Consider the following 21,072-nt stretch of genomic DNA (forward strand, 5'->3'; position numbering starts at 1 on the left):
TATGTTGGCCTTTATTACAAGAGGATTTGAGTACAAGAGTAAAGACATCTAACTGCAATTATATAAGGCCCTGGTGAGACCACACCTGGAGTAGTGTGTATAGTTTTGGTCTCCTTACCTAAGGAAGGATATACTTGCCATAGAGGGAGTGCAACAAAGATTCACCAGACTGGTCCCTGGGATGGGGGGGGATTGTCCTACGAGGAGAGATCGAGTAGACTAGGCCTATATTCTCTAGAGTTTAGATTCTGTAGAGTTTAGAAGAACGTGAGGTGATCTCATTGAAACATACAAAATTCTTACAGGGAGTGGTATATAGACCTCCCAACAGTAAGGCGGAGGTTGGGGATGGCATTAAAAGGGAAATTAAAGACGCGTGCAATAAGGGCACAGCAGTCATCATGGGTAACTTTAATCTACATATAGATTGGGCCAACCAAATTAGTAACAATACTGTGGAGGAGGAATTCCTGGAGTGTTTACGGGATGGTTTCCTGGACCAATATGTCGAGGAACCAACCAGAGATCAGGCCATCTTCGACTGGGTATTATGTAACGAGAAAGGATTAATTAGCAATCTTGTACGAGGCCCCTTGGGTCTGAGCGATCATATTATGATCGAATTCTTCATTAAGATGGAGAATGAAGTAGTTGACTCAGAGACTAGGGTCCTCAATTTAAATAAAGGAAACTATGATGGTCTGAGGAGCGAGTTGGGTAGGATTGATTGGGGAATGGCACTCAAAGGGTTGACAGTGGATAGACAATGGCAAACATTCAAAGACCAAATGGATGAGCTACAGAATTTGTTCATCCCAGTTTGGCATAAAAAGAAAACAAAAAAGGTGACTCAACCATGCCTAACAAGGGAAATTAGGGATAGCATAAGATCCAAGGAGACGACATATAAATTGGCCAGAAAAAACAATAATCCTGAGGATTGGGAGCAGTTTAGGATTCAACAAAGGAGGACAAAGGGATTAATTAAGAAAAGGGAAAATAGAATATGAGAGTAAGCTAGCAGGGAACATAAAAACTGACTGTAAAAGCTTTTATAGATATGTGAAGAGAAAAGGATTGGTGAAGTCAAGCGTAGGTCCCTTACAGTCAGAATCAGGGGAATTTATAATGGGAAACAGGGAAATGGCAGACCAACTAAATTCATACTTTGGTTCCGTCTTCACAAAGGAGGACACAAATAACCTCCCAGAGATGCCGGGGAACATAGGGTCTGATGAAAGGGTGGAACTGAAAGAAATCAGTATTTGTAGGGAAGTGGCGTTAGGAAAATTGATGGGACTGAAGGCCGATAAATCCCCAGGGCCTGATAATCTACATCCCAGGGTACTGAAGGAAGTGGCCCTAGAAATAGTAGACGCATTGCTGGTCATCTTCCAGAACTCGATAGACTCTGGAACAGTACCCATGGATTGGAGGGTAGCTAATGTTACCCCACTATTCAAAAAAGGTGGTCGAGAAAAAGCAGGGAATTATAGACCGGTAAGCCTGACATCGGTAGTGGGGAAAATGCTAGAATCTATTATAAAAGATTTAATAGCAGAGCACTTGGAAAGCAGTGACATGATCGGACAAAGTCAACATGGATTTACAAAAGGTAAATCATGCTTGACTAATCTACTGGAATTTTTTGAGGATGTAACTGATAAAATAGATAAGGGAGAACCAGTGGATGTGGTGTATTTGGACTTTCAGAAGGCTTTCGATAAGGTCCCGCATAAGAGATTAGCCTGCAAAATTAAGGCACATGGGATTGGGGGCAAGGTATTGACTTGGATAGAGAACTGGTTGGCGGACAGAAAGCAAAGAGTTGGAATAAACGGGTCGTTTTCCGAGTGGCAGGCAGTGACTAGTGGGGTACCGCAAGGATCGGTCCTAGGACCTCAGCTGTTCACAATATATATTAATGATCTGGACGAGGGAATTGGATGCAATATCTCCAAATTTGCAGACGACACAAAGCTGGGTGGGAGGGTAAGCTGTGAGGAGGATGTCGTAAAACTCCAGTACGATTTGGACAGGTTGGGTGATTGGGCAGAAACATGGCAAATGCACTATAATGTGGATAAATGAGAGGTTATCCACTTTGGTAGCAAAAACAGGAAGGCAGATTATTATTTGAATGGCAATAGATTGGGAGAAGGGGAAGTGCAGAGAGACCTGGGTGTTATTGTGCACCAGTCGCTGAAGGTAAGCATGCAGGTGCAGCAGGCGGTTAAGAAGGCAAATGGTATGTTGGCCTTCGTAGTAAGAGGGTTCGAGTACAGGAACAAGGATGTCTTGCTACAGTTGTACAGGGCCTTGGTGAGACCGCACCTTGAGTATTGTGTGCAGTTTTGGTCGCCTTACCTGAGGAAAGACGTTCTTGCCATGGAAGGAGTGCAGCGAAGATTCACCAGGCTGATACTTGGGATGGCAGGAATGACGTATGAGGAGAGATTGTGTCGATTGGGCTTATACTCACTGGAGTTTAGAAGATTGAGAGGGGATCTCATCTAAACCTATAAAATTCTGTCATGCCTGGACAGACTAGATGCAGGAAGGATGTTTATGATGGCCGGGGAGTCCAGAACCAGGGGTCATAGTCTAAGGATAAGGGGTAAGCCATTTAGGACTGAAATGAGGAGGAATTTCTTCACCCAGAAAGTGGTGAACCTGTGGAATTCTCTGCCACAGAGGGCGGTGGAGGCCAGTTCATTAAATATATTCAAAAAGAGAGTTAGATATATTTCATAAGGCTAAAGGGATCAAGGGATATGGGGAGAAGGCAGGGACAGGGTACTGAATTTGGATGATCAGCCATGATCTCATTGAATGGCGGAGCAGGCGCGAAGGGCCAAATGGCCTACTCCTGCTCCTATCTTCTATGTTTCTATGTTGGCAGGGTAGATGCAGGGAGGATGTTTCCCCTGGCTGGGGAGTCTTGAACCAGGGGTCACAGTCTCAGTATAAGGGGTCAGCAAATTAGGACTGAGATGAGGAGAAATTTCTTTACTCAGAGGGTGATGAATCTTTGGCATTCTCTACCCGAGAGCGCTGTGGAGGCTCAGTCGTTGAGTATATTCAAGACAGAGATCAATAGATTTTTGAATATTAAGGGAATCAAGGGATATGGGGATAGTGCGGGAAGGTGGAGATGAGGTAGATGATCAGCCATTATCTTATTGAAATGGCAGAGCAGGCTCGAAGGGCCAAATGGCCGACTCCAGCTCCTATTTCTTATGTTCTTATGATACCAGTCACATAAGGAGAAGTGAGAGGTGGTGTAACTGAATCATAAACCAGAATTTGGTTAGCATGTGAACTGGCTACTACAAGGAGTAGTTGAGGTGAATAGCATAGATGCATTTAAGGGGAAGCTCTATAAACACAGAAAGGAATAGAAGCATATGTTGATGGGGGTGAGATGATGTAGGGTGGGAGGAAGCGCGTGTGGGCATAAACACCGGTATAGACCAGATGTGCCAAATGGCCTGTTTGCGCTGTAAATTCTATGCAGTAGTTAACTTAATGTTTGAAATCACTATTTATATTTTTCAAACACTCTAGCTTTTATAATTTTTAATGTTTAAAGAAGTTTTGCAATCTGGCATTCAACTGACATTTTCATAAATAAAAAAAAAAGGAACTAAAACTTGTCGCATTCTTTCAAGTTAATTGTTAAGCACCATGGTTCTATTCAGCACTCTAGTCATGCCTTTTCAGACTGCCCCAGAATTAATTTGATTTTAAATGTGCGAGATACACCTCCCTCTTCAGGACTGTTAATAGAAAAATTGAAGCCAGGCAGCGCTAGTCATTAGGCTGGGGTGGACCGTAAACACAGACTGCTTGTGCATGCTACCGCTGCGTGCTTAAGCTCCGTCTATGCAGCAACAATGATACTGCAGAGTCATTATGATATGGCACCGGTCCAGCTCGATTTACTTCAGCTTTGTAATTAAAGTAGGGTTATTGCTTTCTACGCAGTTTTTGCAGACTAACCCTTCAGCTGAGGGGGTAAAGATGGCAGATTTGATTATGCGCTTGTCTTGCCATTGAACTGGCTGAGATTAGAACTCTCGTCACATCAGAGCTGAAAGAATCTGATGAACCTGGGTCATGTACACTCCAAAACCTGACAGGATTACATTTAAGCAGAACCATGGGCCTCCCCCCTACCACAGATCGAAATTCCAGAGGTTAATACATTACATAAACAAAGCTGTGGATCTCTGCCCTTCGGATTTTTTTTTTTTTTTGATTGCTCTTTGGTGTTGAAGGAGTCAAGAAATTAAGCAGTGATGCAAGGACAAGGCAACCTTTCCATTTAAATTTAAACCTGCATGTGCATAATTCCAGACCGCAATATCTAATATACTAATGGATCTCCTGTGCCATGGCTCAGTGAGTTGGGAGATATAATCATTCCTTGATGTACTCAATATTTATTTCTTAACTTTGTAAAGTGCAGGATCCATATCATGATGTTGAAGGTAGGCACTCCGTGTTGGGGACTATGGGGGGGGGGGGGGGGGGTGGTGGTAGTGAGAAGGGGTGGTTTACAAGCACTGAACAAGTGTTTCTGGGTTTTTCTTTGCACACTGGGGTAAATTTGGAACAATGTGGAGGAACTCGGTGTTTGGAAATGATAAGTGGTTTTGCAGCACTGCAGATGGGGGAAATCTGGCTTTGGTAGAACTGGGGATTTGGCTCACTGGGTGAGGGGCAAGTTTAGTTTACAGGGGCTGGGGTCCCTGGGGTTTTCAGCACGAGATGGGGTCTTGGAGTCTGAAGCATTGGATGAAGGCTAAGGGGGAGTTTCAACAATTGGGAGAAGTGCCTGGGCTACAGCAGCAGTGAAGAAAGAGATCCCAGGTACTGGCAGCATCAGGAAATGGATCCAGGGCACGTGAAACTATTTTGGGGTCTGCCAGCACTGGGGAAAGAGTGCCAGGAACTTCCAGCAGTGGGGAGAACAGTAGGGAGATGGGGGTGAAAGAGAGGGTGTCCCCGACAGTAAATAAATGTTCTAAACATTTTTACTCGAAGGCTGTAAACATGTAATAGGCTGGTGCCTACAGCACCACCTAGCCTAAAGACAGACCTAGGAGGTTTCAAAAGGCAAGCATTAAGTAGCTTGGAAACCAACCATGGAAATCTGCAAGGTATTAAAAGCAGTAGGGCGATGGAGGGCATGTGACATTATCGAGAGCTATAGGGAGGAAATGACAACTTACTGGAAGCGCGACACTCACTGAAACTATGCCAGACCAAAGAGTGAAAATTCAAGTTCCTCGCTGAAAAAAAAAGTCCTTTCTTCTCACACCAACTTCATTCAACTGCCCTACTTTACAATCATGCTGCTGACCTACTTCACAATGATAATCTAACCTTTTTATCCCAAGGACAAAATTTGGCAGTGACAATGGAAATTAAGAATTGGAATGCTTAAAAATTTGGCTATGGGAACAAATGTGACCCCGGTGATGGAAGATACAGATGGTACAACTAAAAGTTCAGTATGGAGGGGGCAAGCTCAGGACAATCCAAGCAGCTGTCTGGGAACATCTGCTAACAAGTTGGCCCACCGCCTCAGGTTCTGTATACACTGGTAGAGTGATGGATTTTGGTTACTGTCTTGTGCAAACGGATAGCCAGCTGTTAGGCTGAGGCTGAATTAAACAGCTTCTTCTACTGAAACCACAGTCCAGAAGAACCATTTCCCCATTCCGTTCTCTTCCCCTCTCGGTTTCAGGTACAGATTTATTATAGTTGGAGGGGACCTAAAAGAAGCTTATATATAGTTTGTGTAAATTTAAATTGACATTTCTCACAAGAGCAATCAGATGTATTTTACACTTGCAGGAGTCAGAAGGAGCTCGGCAGAAATACTGAAACAAAAGAAAAACTTACTGCAGGTAATATCTCTACATTTGAGACTGTTCGGTCATGCATCAGATTTTGCATATGCAAATTTGTGCCAGACTAGAAAAAAGAGCCAATCATTTTCAATCGCCACCACCTAATAGACCTCAGGGCTCAGGAATGTTCTTCCCTGCCCTAGCACAGAACCAGTGTTTTTCTCCAGTTTCCCTCCCATCTCCTCTCCAAACTCATCTCGCCCACGAGATCTACCTCCTGCTCTCGACTTCCTTCTTACTAAACTGCTGGCCGCACAACTTTCCTTCGTGGCCCTCATGCGAGCTGACATTGTAAATGGTTCTCTCCCCTCAGGAACAGTCCCCCTCCCTTTCAAAATCACTGTCATCACCCCCTCTTCAAAAAGAAACCTACTCTTCAACCTGCTGTCCTTGCAAATTGTTGCCAAATGTCCAACCGCTTTCCACACCAGTCCTTGAACGTGCTGTCACCTCCCAAACTATGCCCATCTTTCCCGTAACTCCATGTGTTAATCTCTCCAATCAGGTTTCCGCTTTTGCCACATCACTGAATTGGCCCTAATCAAAGTTACAAATGATACACTCCCTCACTATCCATCCTCGGCTGCGCAGCAGCAGGGGTCGCAGGGACGAGAGCAAGGGCGAGATGGCATAAAAACAGCTTTTGGAACACTTTTTAGTCAAACACTATTTTAGTGTAACATTATCACGGCCACAGAGTTAATCTTGACACCAGGTTAGAATTATTACGGAAACATTATGGTTTAATAGAGTGAGCCAGTCAATTTTCACATCTCTGCATTTTGATTTGAATAAAAAGAAACTAGAGAGACAGTTTTAGCTGTCGATTTTGGTAGAGTTGCTCCCATCTCCAAAATGGTGACAGAAAGAAAAACGTAAGTAAAACCTTCTGCAGTTAGAAAAAAGACTGGTATAATTCCCTGGAGCTACCGGCAGTAAAACATGATTACTCCATATAATGACTGCCTTGTCTTTCCTGGTCTGACTAACACAATTATCAGTTACTACTCAACGATTAGTTTTTGTCTGTCAACATTAAGAAATGTAAGTTACAACCTTCCAGGCATGACTAGCTGAAGCCTCCAGACCGAGCGACTGTCTTATTGATAACCTGTACCGTTATTTCCTTAGGGTATTAGCTATTTCTTATTTTTGAATGTTTACAGGATTATAAACTAGCACTGCAAAAGACAGCAAAAAAAAAGCCATTATAAGCTATCACTGCAACACGGAAAAACTTTTGCAATGTCAGGTAATGAACTTCTCAACAAAAATGATGGCCAATGTTCTACTTTCCAGCACTGAGTTCAAACTGACAGGACGTGACATTTAAAAGGAGCAGTTGGCTGAAACCTTCACCAGAGAACTATGCAACAGTGCAGTCATCAAACCTTGTACTCTTACAACCCTACGACATTGCGGTTTGTTTTATTTCTGACCAAAGGTCACCTTGATAAATGTCAAATCTGTGTTTTAGAGGACGGTGTTTAGGTCAACTGTGAAACCATTGACAGGCCCTTTCCTTACCCTGGGTTCCATTTGAAGACTTTTATTAGAAAGTAAGAAGTATACTCGTGGAGCATATTCAACTGAACACATTTGGCGTTAGGAGAGTACATGCACCTTTAGACTGATATTGAAGCTCACACATAGAAACATAGAAGATAGGAGGAGTAGGCCATTCGGCCCCTCGAGCCTGCCCCACCATTCAATGTGATCATGGCTGATCATCCAAATTTAGTACCCTGTCCCTGCTTTCTCCCCATACCCCTTGATCCCTTTAGCCTTAAGAAATATATCCCAACTCCTTCCTGAATATATTTAATGAATTGGCCTCAACTGCCTTCTGTGGTGGAGAATTCTACAGGTTCACCACTCTCTGGGTGAAGAAATTCCTCATTTCTGTCTTAAATGGCCTACCCCTTATCCTTAAGACTGTGACCCTGGTTCTCCAGAACCATCGGGAACATCCTTCCTGCATCTAGTCTGTCCAGTCCTGTCAGAATTTTATAAGTTTCAATGAGATCCCCTCTCATTCTTCTAAACTCCAGTGAGTACAAGCCCAATCTCTCCTCATACGTCATTCCTGCCATCCCAGGTATCAGCCTGGTGAATCTTCGCTGAACTCCTTCCATGGCAAGAACATTCTTCCTCAGATAAGGCGACCAAAACTGCACACAATACTCAAGATGTGGTCTCACCGAGGCCCTGTACAACTGCAGCAAGACATCCTTGCTCCTGTACTCAAAGCCTCTTGCTACAAAGGCCAACATACCATTTTCCTTCTTAACTGCCTGCTGCACCTGCATGCTTACCTTCAGCGACTGGTGCACAAGGACACCCAGGTCTCGTTGCACTTCCCCTTCGCCCAATCTATTGCCATTCAGATAATAATCTGCCTTCCTGTTTTTGCCACCAAAGTGGATAACCTCACATTTATCCACGTTCTATTGCATCTGCCATGCTTCTGCCCATCAGTCTACTCTCAATCATCAGCAAAGTGATGGAAGGTGTCGTCGACAGTGCTATCAAGCGGCACTTACTCAGCAATAACCTGCTAACTGAAGCCCAGTTTGGGTTCCGCCAGAGCCACTCAGCTCCTGACCTCATTACAGCCTTGGTCCAAACATGGGCAAAAGAGCTGAACTCAAGAGGTGAGGTGAGAGTGACTGCCCTTGACATCAAGGCAGCATTTGATCGAGTGTGGCATCAAGGAGCCCCAGCAAAACTGAAGTCAATGGGAATCAAGGGGAAAACTCCCCATTGGTTGGAATCATACCTAGCACAAAGGAAGTTGGCTGTGGTTGTTGGAGGTCATTCATCTCAATCACATGACATCACTGCAGGAGTTCCTCAGGGCAGCGTCCTAGGCCCAACCATCTTCAGCTGTTTCATCAATGACCTTCCCTCCATCATAAGGTCAGAAGTGGGGATGTTCGCTGATGATTGCACACTGTTCAGCACCATTCGAGACTCGTCAGATACTGACACAGTCCGTGTCTATATGCAGCAAGACCTGGACAACATTCAGACTTGGGCTGACAAGTGGCAAATAACATTCGCACAACACAAGTGCCAGGCAATGACCATCTCCAACAAGCGAGACTCTAACCATCTCCCCATGACATTCAATGGCATTACCATCGCTGAATCCCCCACTATCAACATCCTGGGGGTTACCATTGATCAGAAATTGAACTTGACCAGCCATATAAATACTGTGGCTACAAGAGCAGGCCAGAGGCTGGGAATTCTGCAGCGAGTGTCTCACCGCCTGACTCCCCAAAGCCTTTCCACCATCTACAAGGCACCAGTCAGGAGTGTGATGGAATACTCTCCACTTGCCTGGATGAGTGCAGCTCCAACAACACTCAAGAAGCTCGACACCATTCAGGATAAAGCAGCCCGCTTGATTGGCACTCCATCCACCACCTTCAACATTCACTCCCTCCACCACCGGCGCACTGTGGCTGCAGTGTACCATCTACAAGATGCACTGCAGTAGCTCCTTCAACAGCACCTTCCAAACCCGCGACCTCTACCACTTAGAAGGACAAGGGCAGCAGGCGCACGGGAACATCACCACCTACAAGTTCCCCTCCAAGCCACACACCATCCTGACTTGGACCTGTATCGCCGTTCCTTCACTGTCGCTGGGCCAAAATCCTGGAACTCCCTTCCCAACAGCATTGTGGGTGTACCTACACCATATGGACTGCAGCGGTACAAGAAGGTGGCTCACCACCATCTTCTCAAGGACAATTAGGGATGGGCACTAAATGCAGGCCTAGCCTGCGCCGCCCACATCCCATCAATGAATAAAAAAAAATCACCCAACCTGTCCAAATCATCATGCTACGAACACGTTTTTAAATATGGCAAAAATAATTATTTTCTATCCCTCATCCTTGGAATCTTTTTCCAATAGTTTATCCATGAAAAAAATCACATTATTTTAAAAGCAATGTAAGCACAGCTTCTAAATCAGCTGAAATTTTGAAACGGCCAATTTTTAATTGGTAGGTTGCCTCCCCACTCACTAACTGCCAACTAACATGTTAACCCCAACACTGGCTCCAGGGCTGATCTATCGAGATGTGCCTTTTATTTCCAGTTGTCAAACACACAAATGTTAGAAAAGAAACCTAGTTATTGGGAAGTGAAACCAGCGAGAGAAAAATAAGGCTATTTTGACATGTGCCTTAGCTTTCTACAAGCAGAGAATCATTTGTCATTTCTGGAATTCTGTGTCACGGTCTGTTATAGTTATGAACACAAAATATCTCGACCTACTCATAACTATTCAAGATCATTAAGGATGTAGACAAGATAAATGCAAATATCTCAACTTAGTCACTGATTCTACAAGAGGGAGCAGCCTCAAACTTCAAAGAGGAAAGGTGAAAAGACAGCTTTGGATTGGAGTAGAATCACAGAATTTTACAGCATGGAAGGAGGCCATTCAGCCTGTGCTGGCTCTCTGAAAGAGCTGAGCTAATCCCTTAGTCCCACGCCCCTTTTTTGCACATACTCATGAATTTTTCTTTTTCAAATATTTTTGAACAAGGTGTGAACTACTTCGTCAGCACGACGAGCTAGACATCAACTACTCCACCCCTTGAAACGAAATGCTTCACCTTCGGCACAGCACCCGTCAATTAAAGCATCTCGATTGCCATGCTTGTTTTAGTATTCTGCTAATGTGAAAATATTCTGCAAAATATGGAACGACGCCACTATTAAACGCACAAGGATCGTTTCCTCACAGCTATTCAGTTGCGCCAACATTGTGATCATTTTCAAATATCACCATGCTATGGAACACTTGTGCTGCTTATTCTTCATAACGTTAGCCTTTCTCTTCATTTGAGTTTAATATAAAAATTAATCTCTTGTATGTATTTCCACAGGACCAGCCAAGTACAGAGTCTACAGCATACCTTTTGGCCCGATTTGTCTATGCCAGCATTTAAAGCTTCCTCCCACCCTATCAGCAGATCCTTTTATTCCTTTCTCCCTCATGTGCTTACCTATCTTCCCCTTAAATGCATCTGTGCGATTCGCCTCAACTACTCCATATGGTAGCAAGTTCCACATTCTTACCACTCTCTGGGTAAAGCAGTTTCTCCTGAACTCCCTATCCCAAGAGCGTGCACCAAGTTGTTCGTCTATAGAGTTTCGTTTCTCACATGGATGAAGATGTCTCAACATGCTTTATACTGAAGACAGTGGACGCCAAGCAGGAGAGAAAAGGAATATCGAAGAGGGTGAAGGTGGGTCTCAGAGGAATTTTGAGGAGGGTTTTGAAAGAAAGGAGCATGGTGTCAGGCTGGAATTTCCAAGTACAGGAGCACAGTGGCTAAACAGGTCACCAATGGTGCAGAAGGAGCAGACGACGAGGGTTATGTGCTGAGGCACAAGCTGGAAAAGATCTCAAAAAAGGTAGGGCGAGGAACGTCCATGGAGGGATTTGAAAGCGAGGATGAAAATTCTGAAAGTTAGTTTGCAGAGCCACAGTGACCCAGTGAAGTTTGGAGGGTGGAGCGTGGGATTTTGTACGGGCAAGGATGTGGGTTTCCAATGAGTAGTAAATTGTGGAGATTTGGAGTGGCAATGGTTCTAAGAGTATTAGAAAGTCAAGCTTCAATGTGATTAAGCATGGACTAGGGTTTCTGCAGTGGATAAGGACTGCTAGATTGACTCCTGGGATGAGAGGGTTGCCCGATGATGAGAAATTGAGTAGAATGAGCCTATATTGTCTGGAGTTTAGAAGAATGAGCAGTGATCTCGTTGAAACATAAGATTTTGAGGGGGCTCGACAGGGTAGATGTTTCCCCTGGCTGGAGAGTCTAGAACTAGGAGGCATAGTCTCAGAATAAGGGGTTGGCCATTTAAGACTGAGATGAGGAGGAATTTCTTCAGAGGGTTGCAAATCTTTGGAATTCTCTACCCCAAAGGGCTGTGGATGCTAAGTCGTGGAGTATATTCAAGGCTGAGATAGAGTTTGGACTCTAGGGGAATTAAGGGATATGGGGATCGGGCAGGAAAGTGGAGTTGAGGTCAAAGATCAGTCATGATCTTATTGATGATGGAACAGGCAATGACATGGAGGTGGGAAAAAAGTGGTCTTGGCAACAGAGTGGATGAGAGGAAGGAAGCTGACCATAGGAAATGTAGGCAATGAACGCAAAACTTTGATAAAGGTCACTGTTTGCCTACAAAACAGCAGTGACAAACTTCAAAAAAGCAATTAATTGGCTGAGAAGTGCTTTGGTACATCATGAAGACATGAAAGTCCTTTAAAAAAAATATTTAATATACTAACAACAGGTGTTGACAACCATAACAAGGGCTGCTGTCTTGTGAAGTTGACTGGTAGCTGCTGAGAGTACAGAATGATTGAGAAATTAAGGGCAATCAGCCCATTTACAGATGTGCTGCAGGAAACGAATCAGGTATGGAGATCTGTGTCCAATCTCTGATCGCTGCTGCTGTTGAGAAAGACTCCAAACGATTTACCCCAGAGTTCCAGCAGTAGATGCAGCACGTGAAGTTTTGCCATTGGTGTTCTGCACAGACATTTAGACATCAAGTGGCAGGCTTGGCTCAGTAGTAGCATTCTTGCCTCAGAGTCAAGAAAGCCTTGGCTTCAAGCCCCGCTCAAGACTTCAGCACATAACCAAGGATGACATTTCAGTGCAGTACTGAGGGAGTGCTGCAGTGTCGGAGCAGCCATGTTTCAGACGAGGTGTTAAACCGAGACTGCTCCCACTTGTTCAGCTGGACGCCAAGCATCCCACGGCACTTTTCAAAGAACAGCAGGGGAGTTTCCCTGGGGTGCCTTGGACAATATTTATCGATCCACCACCATCTAAAAAACCAGATCATCTTCACATATCTCATTGCTGTTTGTGGGAGCTTGCTGTGCACAAATTGGCTGCCACATTTCCCTACATTACAACAATGACTGCACTTTGAAAATACTTAATTGGTTATGAAGCACTTTTGGATGGCCTAACTTTTTGAAAGGCACAGCTGTAACAGGTTGAGATCTTAGCACAAGCAGAGAGACACCCCGTGGTCTAAATACCAATACTGCATCAGCCCCCTCAACTACTTCTCCATAATTTTATTGTCCTTACCTGATTCTCTTTAGCAGAGGATTCCATGAAAGCAGCACTCCAGGAATCTGCCAAGCTCTTCCCTTCTTCATAACTGATCACCCTAAAAATATTTTTTTTTTTAAACACTCATTGATCATCCACTATTTGTAACTGGCACATGGATCAGAGTGGAAATATTTAACAAGGTTAAGTTACAAGAGTAAGTTGGAAAATGACCACAAAATATTTCTAAACAGTGCCTGTATGAATCGAAGGGCTACATGCAGCTGAGAAACAGATGCTGTCCAAGCCAACGCATTTAAGTTAATTAAAAAAAATTGCTGCAGAGCAGATTCTTACACATGAAAAGGGTCGATCCTAAAGAAACAATACGCGCAATTATTACTTGATTTTCTGTTGCACTGGCAACGTTCTTCAAAGCTCCAGTCAATAATTGCTCCAACATAATAATCCCTCACAAAAACTTAACTGTTCAATAAATTTAGTAGGACCATCCTATGGACGAGACAGTAAAATGAGGTCCTGTCAACCTGTTCCAAGTGAATGCAGTGGATGTTTGAAAAGAAGCTACAGGGGTTAGTATTCAGGAAGGGTAAGAACAAACGAACCAAAGGAGCTAGTTATTACCCTGCTATTTTTGGCACAGCTACCCCTGCTTTCCAACAGTGCATATTACAACTGAAAGACTTGGCCCTTGATACACGAGAAAAGATTAAATGTGGCCACATTTAGAGTGAAGCTCACTTATGATCAACTTGGGCAAAACAAAAATTCTATTGGATTTTAATTTTAAAAATGTAAAACTAGCACAATTCACCACAATGCAAGATACCGTAGATAGATATTTGAAACTTTGGTGCTACATAATCATTTAATATCAAATTTACTACATTTAAAATCCCCAATAATTTTTAGTTGAGTCACTGTATAAAAATGGCTGCCACAATGCCAAATTAAGGGCTAAATTTAATTTCTAAAATCCACATGCAACAGAATTATTCTTAGTATAAAGTTTTTTGTCTCAATGCAAAACAGCTTTTCAGTGCTAAAGAGAACTAACCGTTTAACTATGAATTTCCAAGCCATTTCTTGACAAGGAGGGGCAGTAGCATAGAGGAAATGCCAGCTCACAATGCAGAGCACGGAGACTGCGACCAGTTCCTTCCAATTCATAAAACTGATATGGATTTTTAATTTTTATTTAAATCATGAAATATTTAGGACAATGTTGTTGGTATTAAAAAGTGTAGAATATATGCTCCAGAGAGACACGTTCTGGTTGCAATGGTGCATTACTATCAGGAAGGGCTGGCTGGCTGGTCAGGCACTTTCCCATAAGGTAGGGGAAAAAATTGGAAAAACCATCTGCTTTGCATTGATCTTGCGCTTCTCGCAGTGGCCAGTTTCGGGGTGGCTTAATTCTTTTAAAAAAAACACAAGACAAGCAAGACTGATCATTTTGGAGAGTGGTTTTCAGACACGCTTTGAAATCAGACGGCCAAATGAGTACTAACCCACGATTTGAACGGTGCAGTTTTCAGAGCAGCATTTTATATGCTGACACTTCCCCAAAATACCTGTGTAAAAACTACCTACCTTTCCATATGTAGATCTTTTTTATTTCCAACCAACATAATGGGAACTCTGCAAAGAAAAGTTAAACAGTTTAGATTAAATCGAAGTTAAAATACAACCGGGGGGAAAAATGATTTTGAAAATTGAAGATTAACAAAAAAAAATCAAATACTTACTGCACTTTCCCCACCATATCCAACAATTTTTCATGAATAACTTTGATCACCTCAAAACTGCCAACATGTAAAAAAATAAAAAATGATTACATTTTGATCCAGTACTATCCAGTTGAGAGCCAAGGGTGGGTACCCATCCTTCAATCAAGTATCACAACCACCACTGTCTTTTCAGTCGCCACCCTTTATTCTGAAGAGATTATGTATCCTGGGGAGAGATTCCACTTGGTGGGAAAATACTGGGGAGAGTATTCCACTTAAGGAGGAAAAAAAGTTTTTTTTGTTCTAAGAAATTCCATCATCTAAAAAAAATTCAAAACTTCTTGATATTTTAATAAAAATTGAAATTTTTGTTACCTCTAATACAGGCACACATCGGGTCTCCTCAAAATTACTGGTAACAGTAATGTTGCCAGTCTCACTCTGGTAACATTACTGAGGTAGTGACGGACGGTTCCTGGAATGGCTTCATTGCAAGTACGGTGGGGGGGGGGGGGGAAGAGAAAGTGAGTCAATTCTGACTGAGATGATCTAGTGATGCCGAACGCCAGGAAAGCACAGTACTAGCAGGAGTCATTAATGGCCCAGAAATTTGGGTCCCCACAGGTGAGTACGCGCTGGGTACTCACCCTTAGGCCCAACGAAAGTGCCGGTTTCGTGCATGCACTGCACATATGCGGGAAACCGGAACTTCCGTTCCCTTAAAGGGGTTCAGAGGTCAAGCGCGTACGCCGGAGAGGCAGCGCATGCGCCTGGAACTTACTTTTTTCCCCCCAGGTTTCTCTGTTAAGGGAAGTCTCCAGCAGTTACTTATAAAAAAGGTAAGTGGTGAATTAATTAAAATTAAAACATTTTTCCCCCCACAGGTTTATTATTTTTAAATAAATACTTTAAAGGTAAGTTTATTTTTAGCCCCGTTAGAAAATGTAATTCTCTTAAAAATTTAAATGGTTTAAAATAGTTAGTTATTTTAAAAATGTGATTTAAAAAAAAATTATTTGAAGTTTTAGTTATGTTCTGGGGCTCATAGTATTTATAGTTTTGACAGCTCTTCCTGTCAATTTTATGAATGGGCATTTCCCTGCTACGATTGGCTCTCCATGGCCCACGCGAACCCAGGGGATGCTTCGAACTAACTGCGCCCCTGGGATACGCAAGCACTGCGCGCCGGCAGTTGGAGGCGGCCCAGGATCAGAATCCCACGCGAGCCCACAGCACAACGGCCGGCGCGCAAGGTAAGTGCAGGTCGGGGGCTTGCACCCGCGGGAAGCCCCCGACCCGAATTTCTGGGCCAATAAAGAAATATATATATTATATATATTATAATATTATTTTTTTAATTTTTTTTATTTATTTATTTATTTATTTTTATTTTTATTTTTTTTAAGTACTCTTTCCTTCCTTGAAGATTAAAATGTACAATTAGTTGTCGTTAAAAAAAAAAAAAAACACACCATACTGGTTTTGAGATTAATCCTAGAGTGTGACTATATGAAACAATCTTTTGCCAACTGATGCAATGTGTGTATGTGACACATGAACCAAAATTTGTAATCCTTTGAAAGTCAGTATTACGATTTGACTACTCATTGCTTGAGTTGTGCTGGCATGTGACAGACTCATTCCAGTGAGATGACAATTTTAAAGTATATACCATACATGCCTGAACACAAGAATGGTGCATGCGGATAATGTGTTTTAATTTCGCTGGGTAACTTCTACCCATTTTAGGATCAAAAACATTCTACATGAACTCTTCCTTCACTCACTGGTCAGCTTCACGTCTAAGCTTGCATAGCATCTAAGCGCTCTCAGTCCTGTTCATTTTATATTAAAACTAGCAGCCAGACTGCAACACAATTATAAAAAGGCAAAATTCTAACAGTCCTCAATAATATCCAGTAGTATCCCACATGGCAGCAAGGCTTTACTTTGAAGCTATAATCCCAAAGATGCCTTTTAGCACACCAGCTATAAATAATGAACATTCAAAGATGACTCTAGATATTGGAATGTATTTTCTAAACTGAAATCTTGGCTATTGTAGATTTACTAGAAGAAGAATGTAAAAGGTTGTAGTCATGTAGAAAGGCTTGAAAAGCTTGTTTATAATTGTCTATAAAAACTTGGAAGGCTGGTAAATCACAATGATTTTATACTTTTGTGGAATGCTACCAGAAAGTATAAACTATAATTTTAACAACCAAGGGCAATAGTAATCTTCTAACAACTTAATTTGATTGCTAAAAGCTCTGCAACACCACAGCAAGTTGCCTCTATTCTTTGGTGAAATGCCATGTGGGCATATTAAAATGAAGAATTCATATGGATATTTGGAAATCTCACAATGAGCAGCATTCTAATGACAATGAATGCTACTCCCACTTGCAATAAAGCACTTTGGAAATGCATTTTTTAAGTCAGTGCAGGACTGAAAATTGCTTTGATTAAAAAAGCATCAAGTTTATAGGAGAATTAAATTTTAGTCCTGAAATTTCATGTATATTTTGTGACAAGTTTGAGGATTTTGTCTGATCGATGCTTCATACTCTATGCGTACTCTCTATAAATTCCAACTAGTCCAAAACTCTGCTGCAAGTATCCTGTCCTGCAATAAGACCAGCTTACGCATCACCCATCCTCGCTGACCTACATCGGTTCCCCCTCCTCTAAAGCCTTAAACTTAATATCCAAGTCTTTGTTATGAAACCTCTCCAGGGTCTTGCCCTAACCCATCTCTGCAATCTCCTCCAGCCCTATACACGCCCCTACCCCGCCAAACATTCTGTTCCTCAAACACCAGCCTCTTTGCTTCACCTCTCCCACTGCCCCATCAGTGGTGAGGCATTAGCTGCCAGAGTCCTTCTCCCTGAAATTCCCTGCCAAGACCTCTCCACTCCCGTCTCTTCCTTTAAAAACCCATCTCTGATTCCCACTGGAACGATAGAGGCGGCGGCTTTTTAGCCAATCATGAACGTGTTGGCTTTGCGAGAGAAATCCAAAACTAGTCCCACTGCTCTGCTCACTCTTCATAGCCCTGTCCTGAGGTTTCCTTTCCTGGTTCAGCATTCATTTTCAATATGCTTATTCGATGAAGTGCCGCAGGCAATTTCTTACATTAAAAGGTGCTATCTAGATGGAAGATGCCCGTTTTCTCCACTACATACCACCCTTCTTTGCTGAAAAGAAAACGTTATATAGTGTATGTAAAACGCCAGGAAGGAAGTTCAAGACTATAATCTGATTTTTCTGGAGCTGCTCATAAATATAAAACATACATACATCATTTTTTTTATATATATATATATATTTATTATATATATTTATTTCTATTATATATACACACCACCTAAATATCAACTTTTTAATTTTTGTTTAAAGCAAGCACTTTTTTCACCAATAGCAAGTTATCATTTGCTGAATAACATACACTCCAAGTACTGTAATACCACTTCTAAGCAACTATTAGAATATGGCTTGCAAATTGGCTCCTTGTTGCCTTGTAAAACAGCAACATGCTATCACAAGCCAAAGCAGCTGACTCACTAAAAATGAATATTAAATCGAAATCCTTACCTTTTGTTAGATGTAACTGAATACACCAGAATGTATCCATTAATGTCTATGGAATACGTTTGAGGGAAAATAGAGTACTCATCCTAATGATTAAAAAGACACAAATGTCAGGATGTCAGGCTAATGAGTCCTCATTATGCTACATTACTGACAGTGGAACAGAATCATGGTTTAGATCATGACTTGCAATTTTGCTCTGGAAGTGTATCCTTTAGCGGGTTTAATCCATTTAAAAAGTACCTTGAAGTACATCTCACTAACTTCAAACATATTTATGTCATACAGAATATTGTAGCACTGCTGCAAGAGAAATGTTAGGATTCCTCCTCATTTGTTCAGCCTCCACGCGCAGGTAAATTACACTACCGTGCTAAATAAAATGGAGGTGGGAAATTCTAAGAGCTAATACTGAACCCACCATGGAACACCTTAAAGGCCAAAGTACTCGTTGCTTGAATTATTAAATCAAACCAAAATTGACAATGTATTCCTTGCACTTATCTAACAGATTGCGTCAGAAGAAATCCTTTGGCCCATAATCTGGTCATAAAAATAACATCTTGTATTTATTTAAGCACTTTAACATAGTAAATACTATGCAAGTAAGTGCTCAAGAAAGGCAGAAATTGATGCCACACAGTAGGAGAATTAGAGGTGGTGACTAAAGGCATGGTTGAAGATGTGGAATTTTGAGATGCTTTTAAAAAGAAAAAAAAATTGCATTTATATACAGGAAACTTTGTGCAATCCGGCACCCACGGGACTGAGCTGCTGCCGTTGCCTCAAAACTGCCGTACTCTCCAGAGTTAATGTTGAGAGATACGGAGATTCTTATCTCCGTATTTGACAACAAACACTGTTGCTTAGCAACAGCTTCTAAACACTCGGGTGTGGCCTGCAAGCTCTGTAGCTGAAGCTGTTGCTATAGCTACAGACCTTGCACAGCTTGACTGTTCAAACAAAGCAAAAAAAAACAAGAATAAAAAACGGCTGCTGATTTTTGCCGGTGGCTCCAGATTGCCGGATAGCTCACCTCCGGATAGCACAAAGTTTCCTGTAGCGTCTTTCATGACCACCGGACATCCCAACATGCTTAACAGCCAATGAAGTACTTTTTGAAGTGTAGTCACTGTTGTAATGTAGGAAACGCCGCAGTCAATTTGCACACAGCAAACGCCCACAAACAGCAATGTGATAATGACCAGATAATCTGTTGTAGCGACGTTGAGGGATAAATATTGCCCAGGACACCGGAGAGAACTTCCCTGCTCTTCTTCAAAATAGTGCCGTGGGATCTTTTACGTCCACCTGAGCGCAGACGGGGCCTCGGTTTAACATCTCATCTGAAGGACGGCACCTCAGACAGTGCAGTACTCCCTCAGTACTGCACTGGAGTGTCAGCCTAAATTTTTGTGCTCAAGTCTCTGGAGTGATGGGCAGAGTATTGAGCAGGAAGTAGGGGGAAATGGGCACGGTGAGGGTTGCAAGGAGACAGTCAAAAGGGTGGCGGGCACATGCAAAGAGGCTGAAGAGGCAACAGTGAGGGCAGGACATGGAGTGATTTGAAAAGTAGGATGGGAAGCCGATAGAGGTTTGCAAGAACAGGGTTAACACTGGAGCGTGACTCATCGTTGGTTAAGATGAGGACAAGTGTGTTTTGGACATGTTGGAGTTCATATCGAATGGAAATTGGCAAGGAGGCCAGGCCCATAGGTGACAAAGGTATGGAATTGGGGGGTGGGGGCAAGTTAAGGAGATTAATGTTGATGTTGCAGAGGTGGAAGTAAAGCAAGTATAGTGCTTTTCAAGTGAGTGCCTTGGTGACGGATAAGACATGGGATTTTCAGCTCAACTCTGGAGAGAGTCAAACGGCATACTTGGGTTCAGTCCCAAGATGGGAAAGAAGATGGAATCGTGGGCTACGGTGCAACGTTTTTGGGAGGAGATCGAGTAGAACGGGCCTATATTCTCTGGAGTTTAAGAATGAGGTGAGACCTCATTGAAATGTATAAAATTCTTCGAGGACTTGACAGGGCAGATGCAGAGAGGCTGTTTCCCCTGGCGGGAGAGTCTAGAAATAGAGGTCATAGTCTCAGGATAAGGGGTCAGCCATTTAGGACTGAGGGGAGGAGAAATTTCTTCAGTCACCCAGAGGTTTGCGAATCTTTGGAATTCTCTACCCCCCCAGAGGGCTGTGAATGTTCTGTCGATAAGTATATTCAAGACTGAGATTGATAGATTTTTGGGCACTAAAGGAATCAAGGGACATGGGGACAGGGTGGAAAAGTGGAGTTGATGGCCTACATCTGCTCCTATTTATGTTATGTTAATGGTGTTAATCTTACAGATGTTATGTCGGAAAAAAAATTCTGGCTCATCCAATACTTGATGTCAGACAAGCAGTGCAGTGCACATCACAGTGGTGGTTGTGGGCTCAAGGGTGATGGCATAAAGTAGTCAGCATATACTTAATATGGAAACTAATTTCATGTCTATGGATGTCCTGGATAAGCAGCATATAGACCAAAATGTAATGGGGCCAAGAATGGAATTTTGGAGCACTTCCACAGTGACCATGCAGACACCGAAGAGGACATTGTAAGATGTGCTCGTTGTTTTAAGTGAGAGTGGAACCAAGTGAGGGTTGGTTTGCAAGATTGAAATCACAGTCACAAAAGATATCGTTGGCAAGTCTGACCA

At 42.6% G+C, this 21,072-nt stretch overlaps 1 protein-coding gene across 1 annotated transcript in view; it reads right to left on the reverse strand.

Moving 5' to 3' along the window:
- The window catches only part of rheb (Ras homolog, mTORC1 binding), a 91,100-nt gene that overhangs the window by 4,496 nt on the left and 65,532 nt on the right, over positions 1-21,072 (reverse strand). The window contains exons 4-7 of the mRNA XM_085987489.1: positions 18,373-18,455; positions 14,797-14,853; positions 14,642-14,689; positions 13,064-13,145 (exon numbers count right to left, since the gene is read on the reverse strand). Coding sequence (XP_085843615.1) covers positions 13,064-13,145; positions 14,642-14,689; positions 14,797-14,853; positions 18,373-18,455 — 270 coding nt within the window. The remainder of the gene's footprint in view (positions 1-13,063; positions 13,146-14,641; positions 14,690-14,796; positions 14,854-18,372; positions 18,456-21,072) is intronic.

This window comes from Somniosus microcephalus, chromosome 5 (assembly GCF_052327205.1).
Source record: "Somniosus microcephalus isolate GS21.2 chromosome 5, FLI_Smic_1.0, whole genome shotgun sequence".
Classification (NCBI taxonomy): domain Eukaryota; kingdom Metazoa; phylum Chordata; class Chondrichthyes; order Squaliformes; family Somniosidae; genus Somniosus; species Somniosus microcephalus.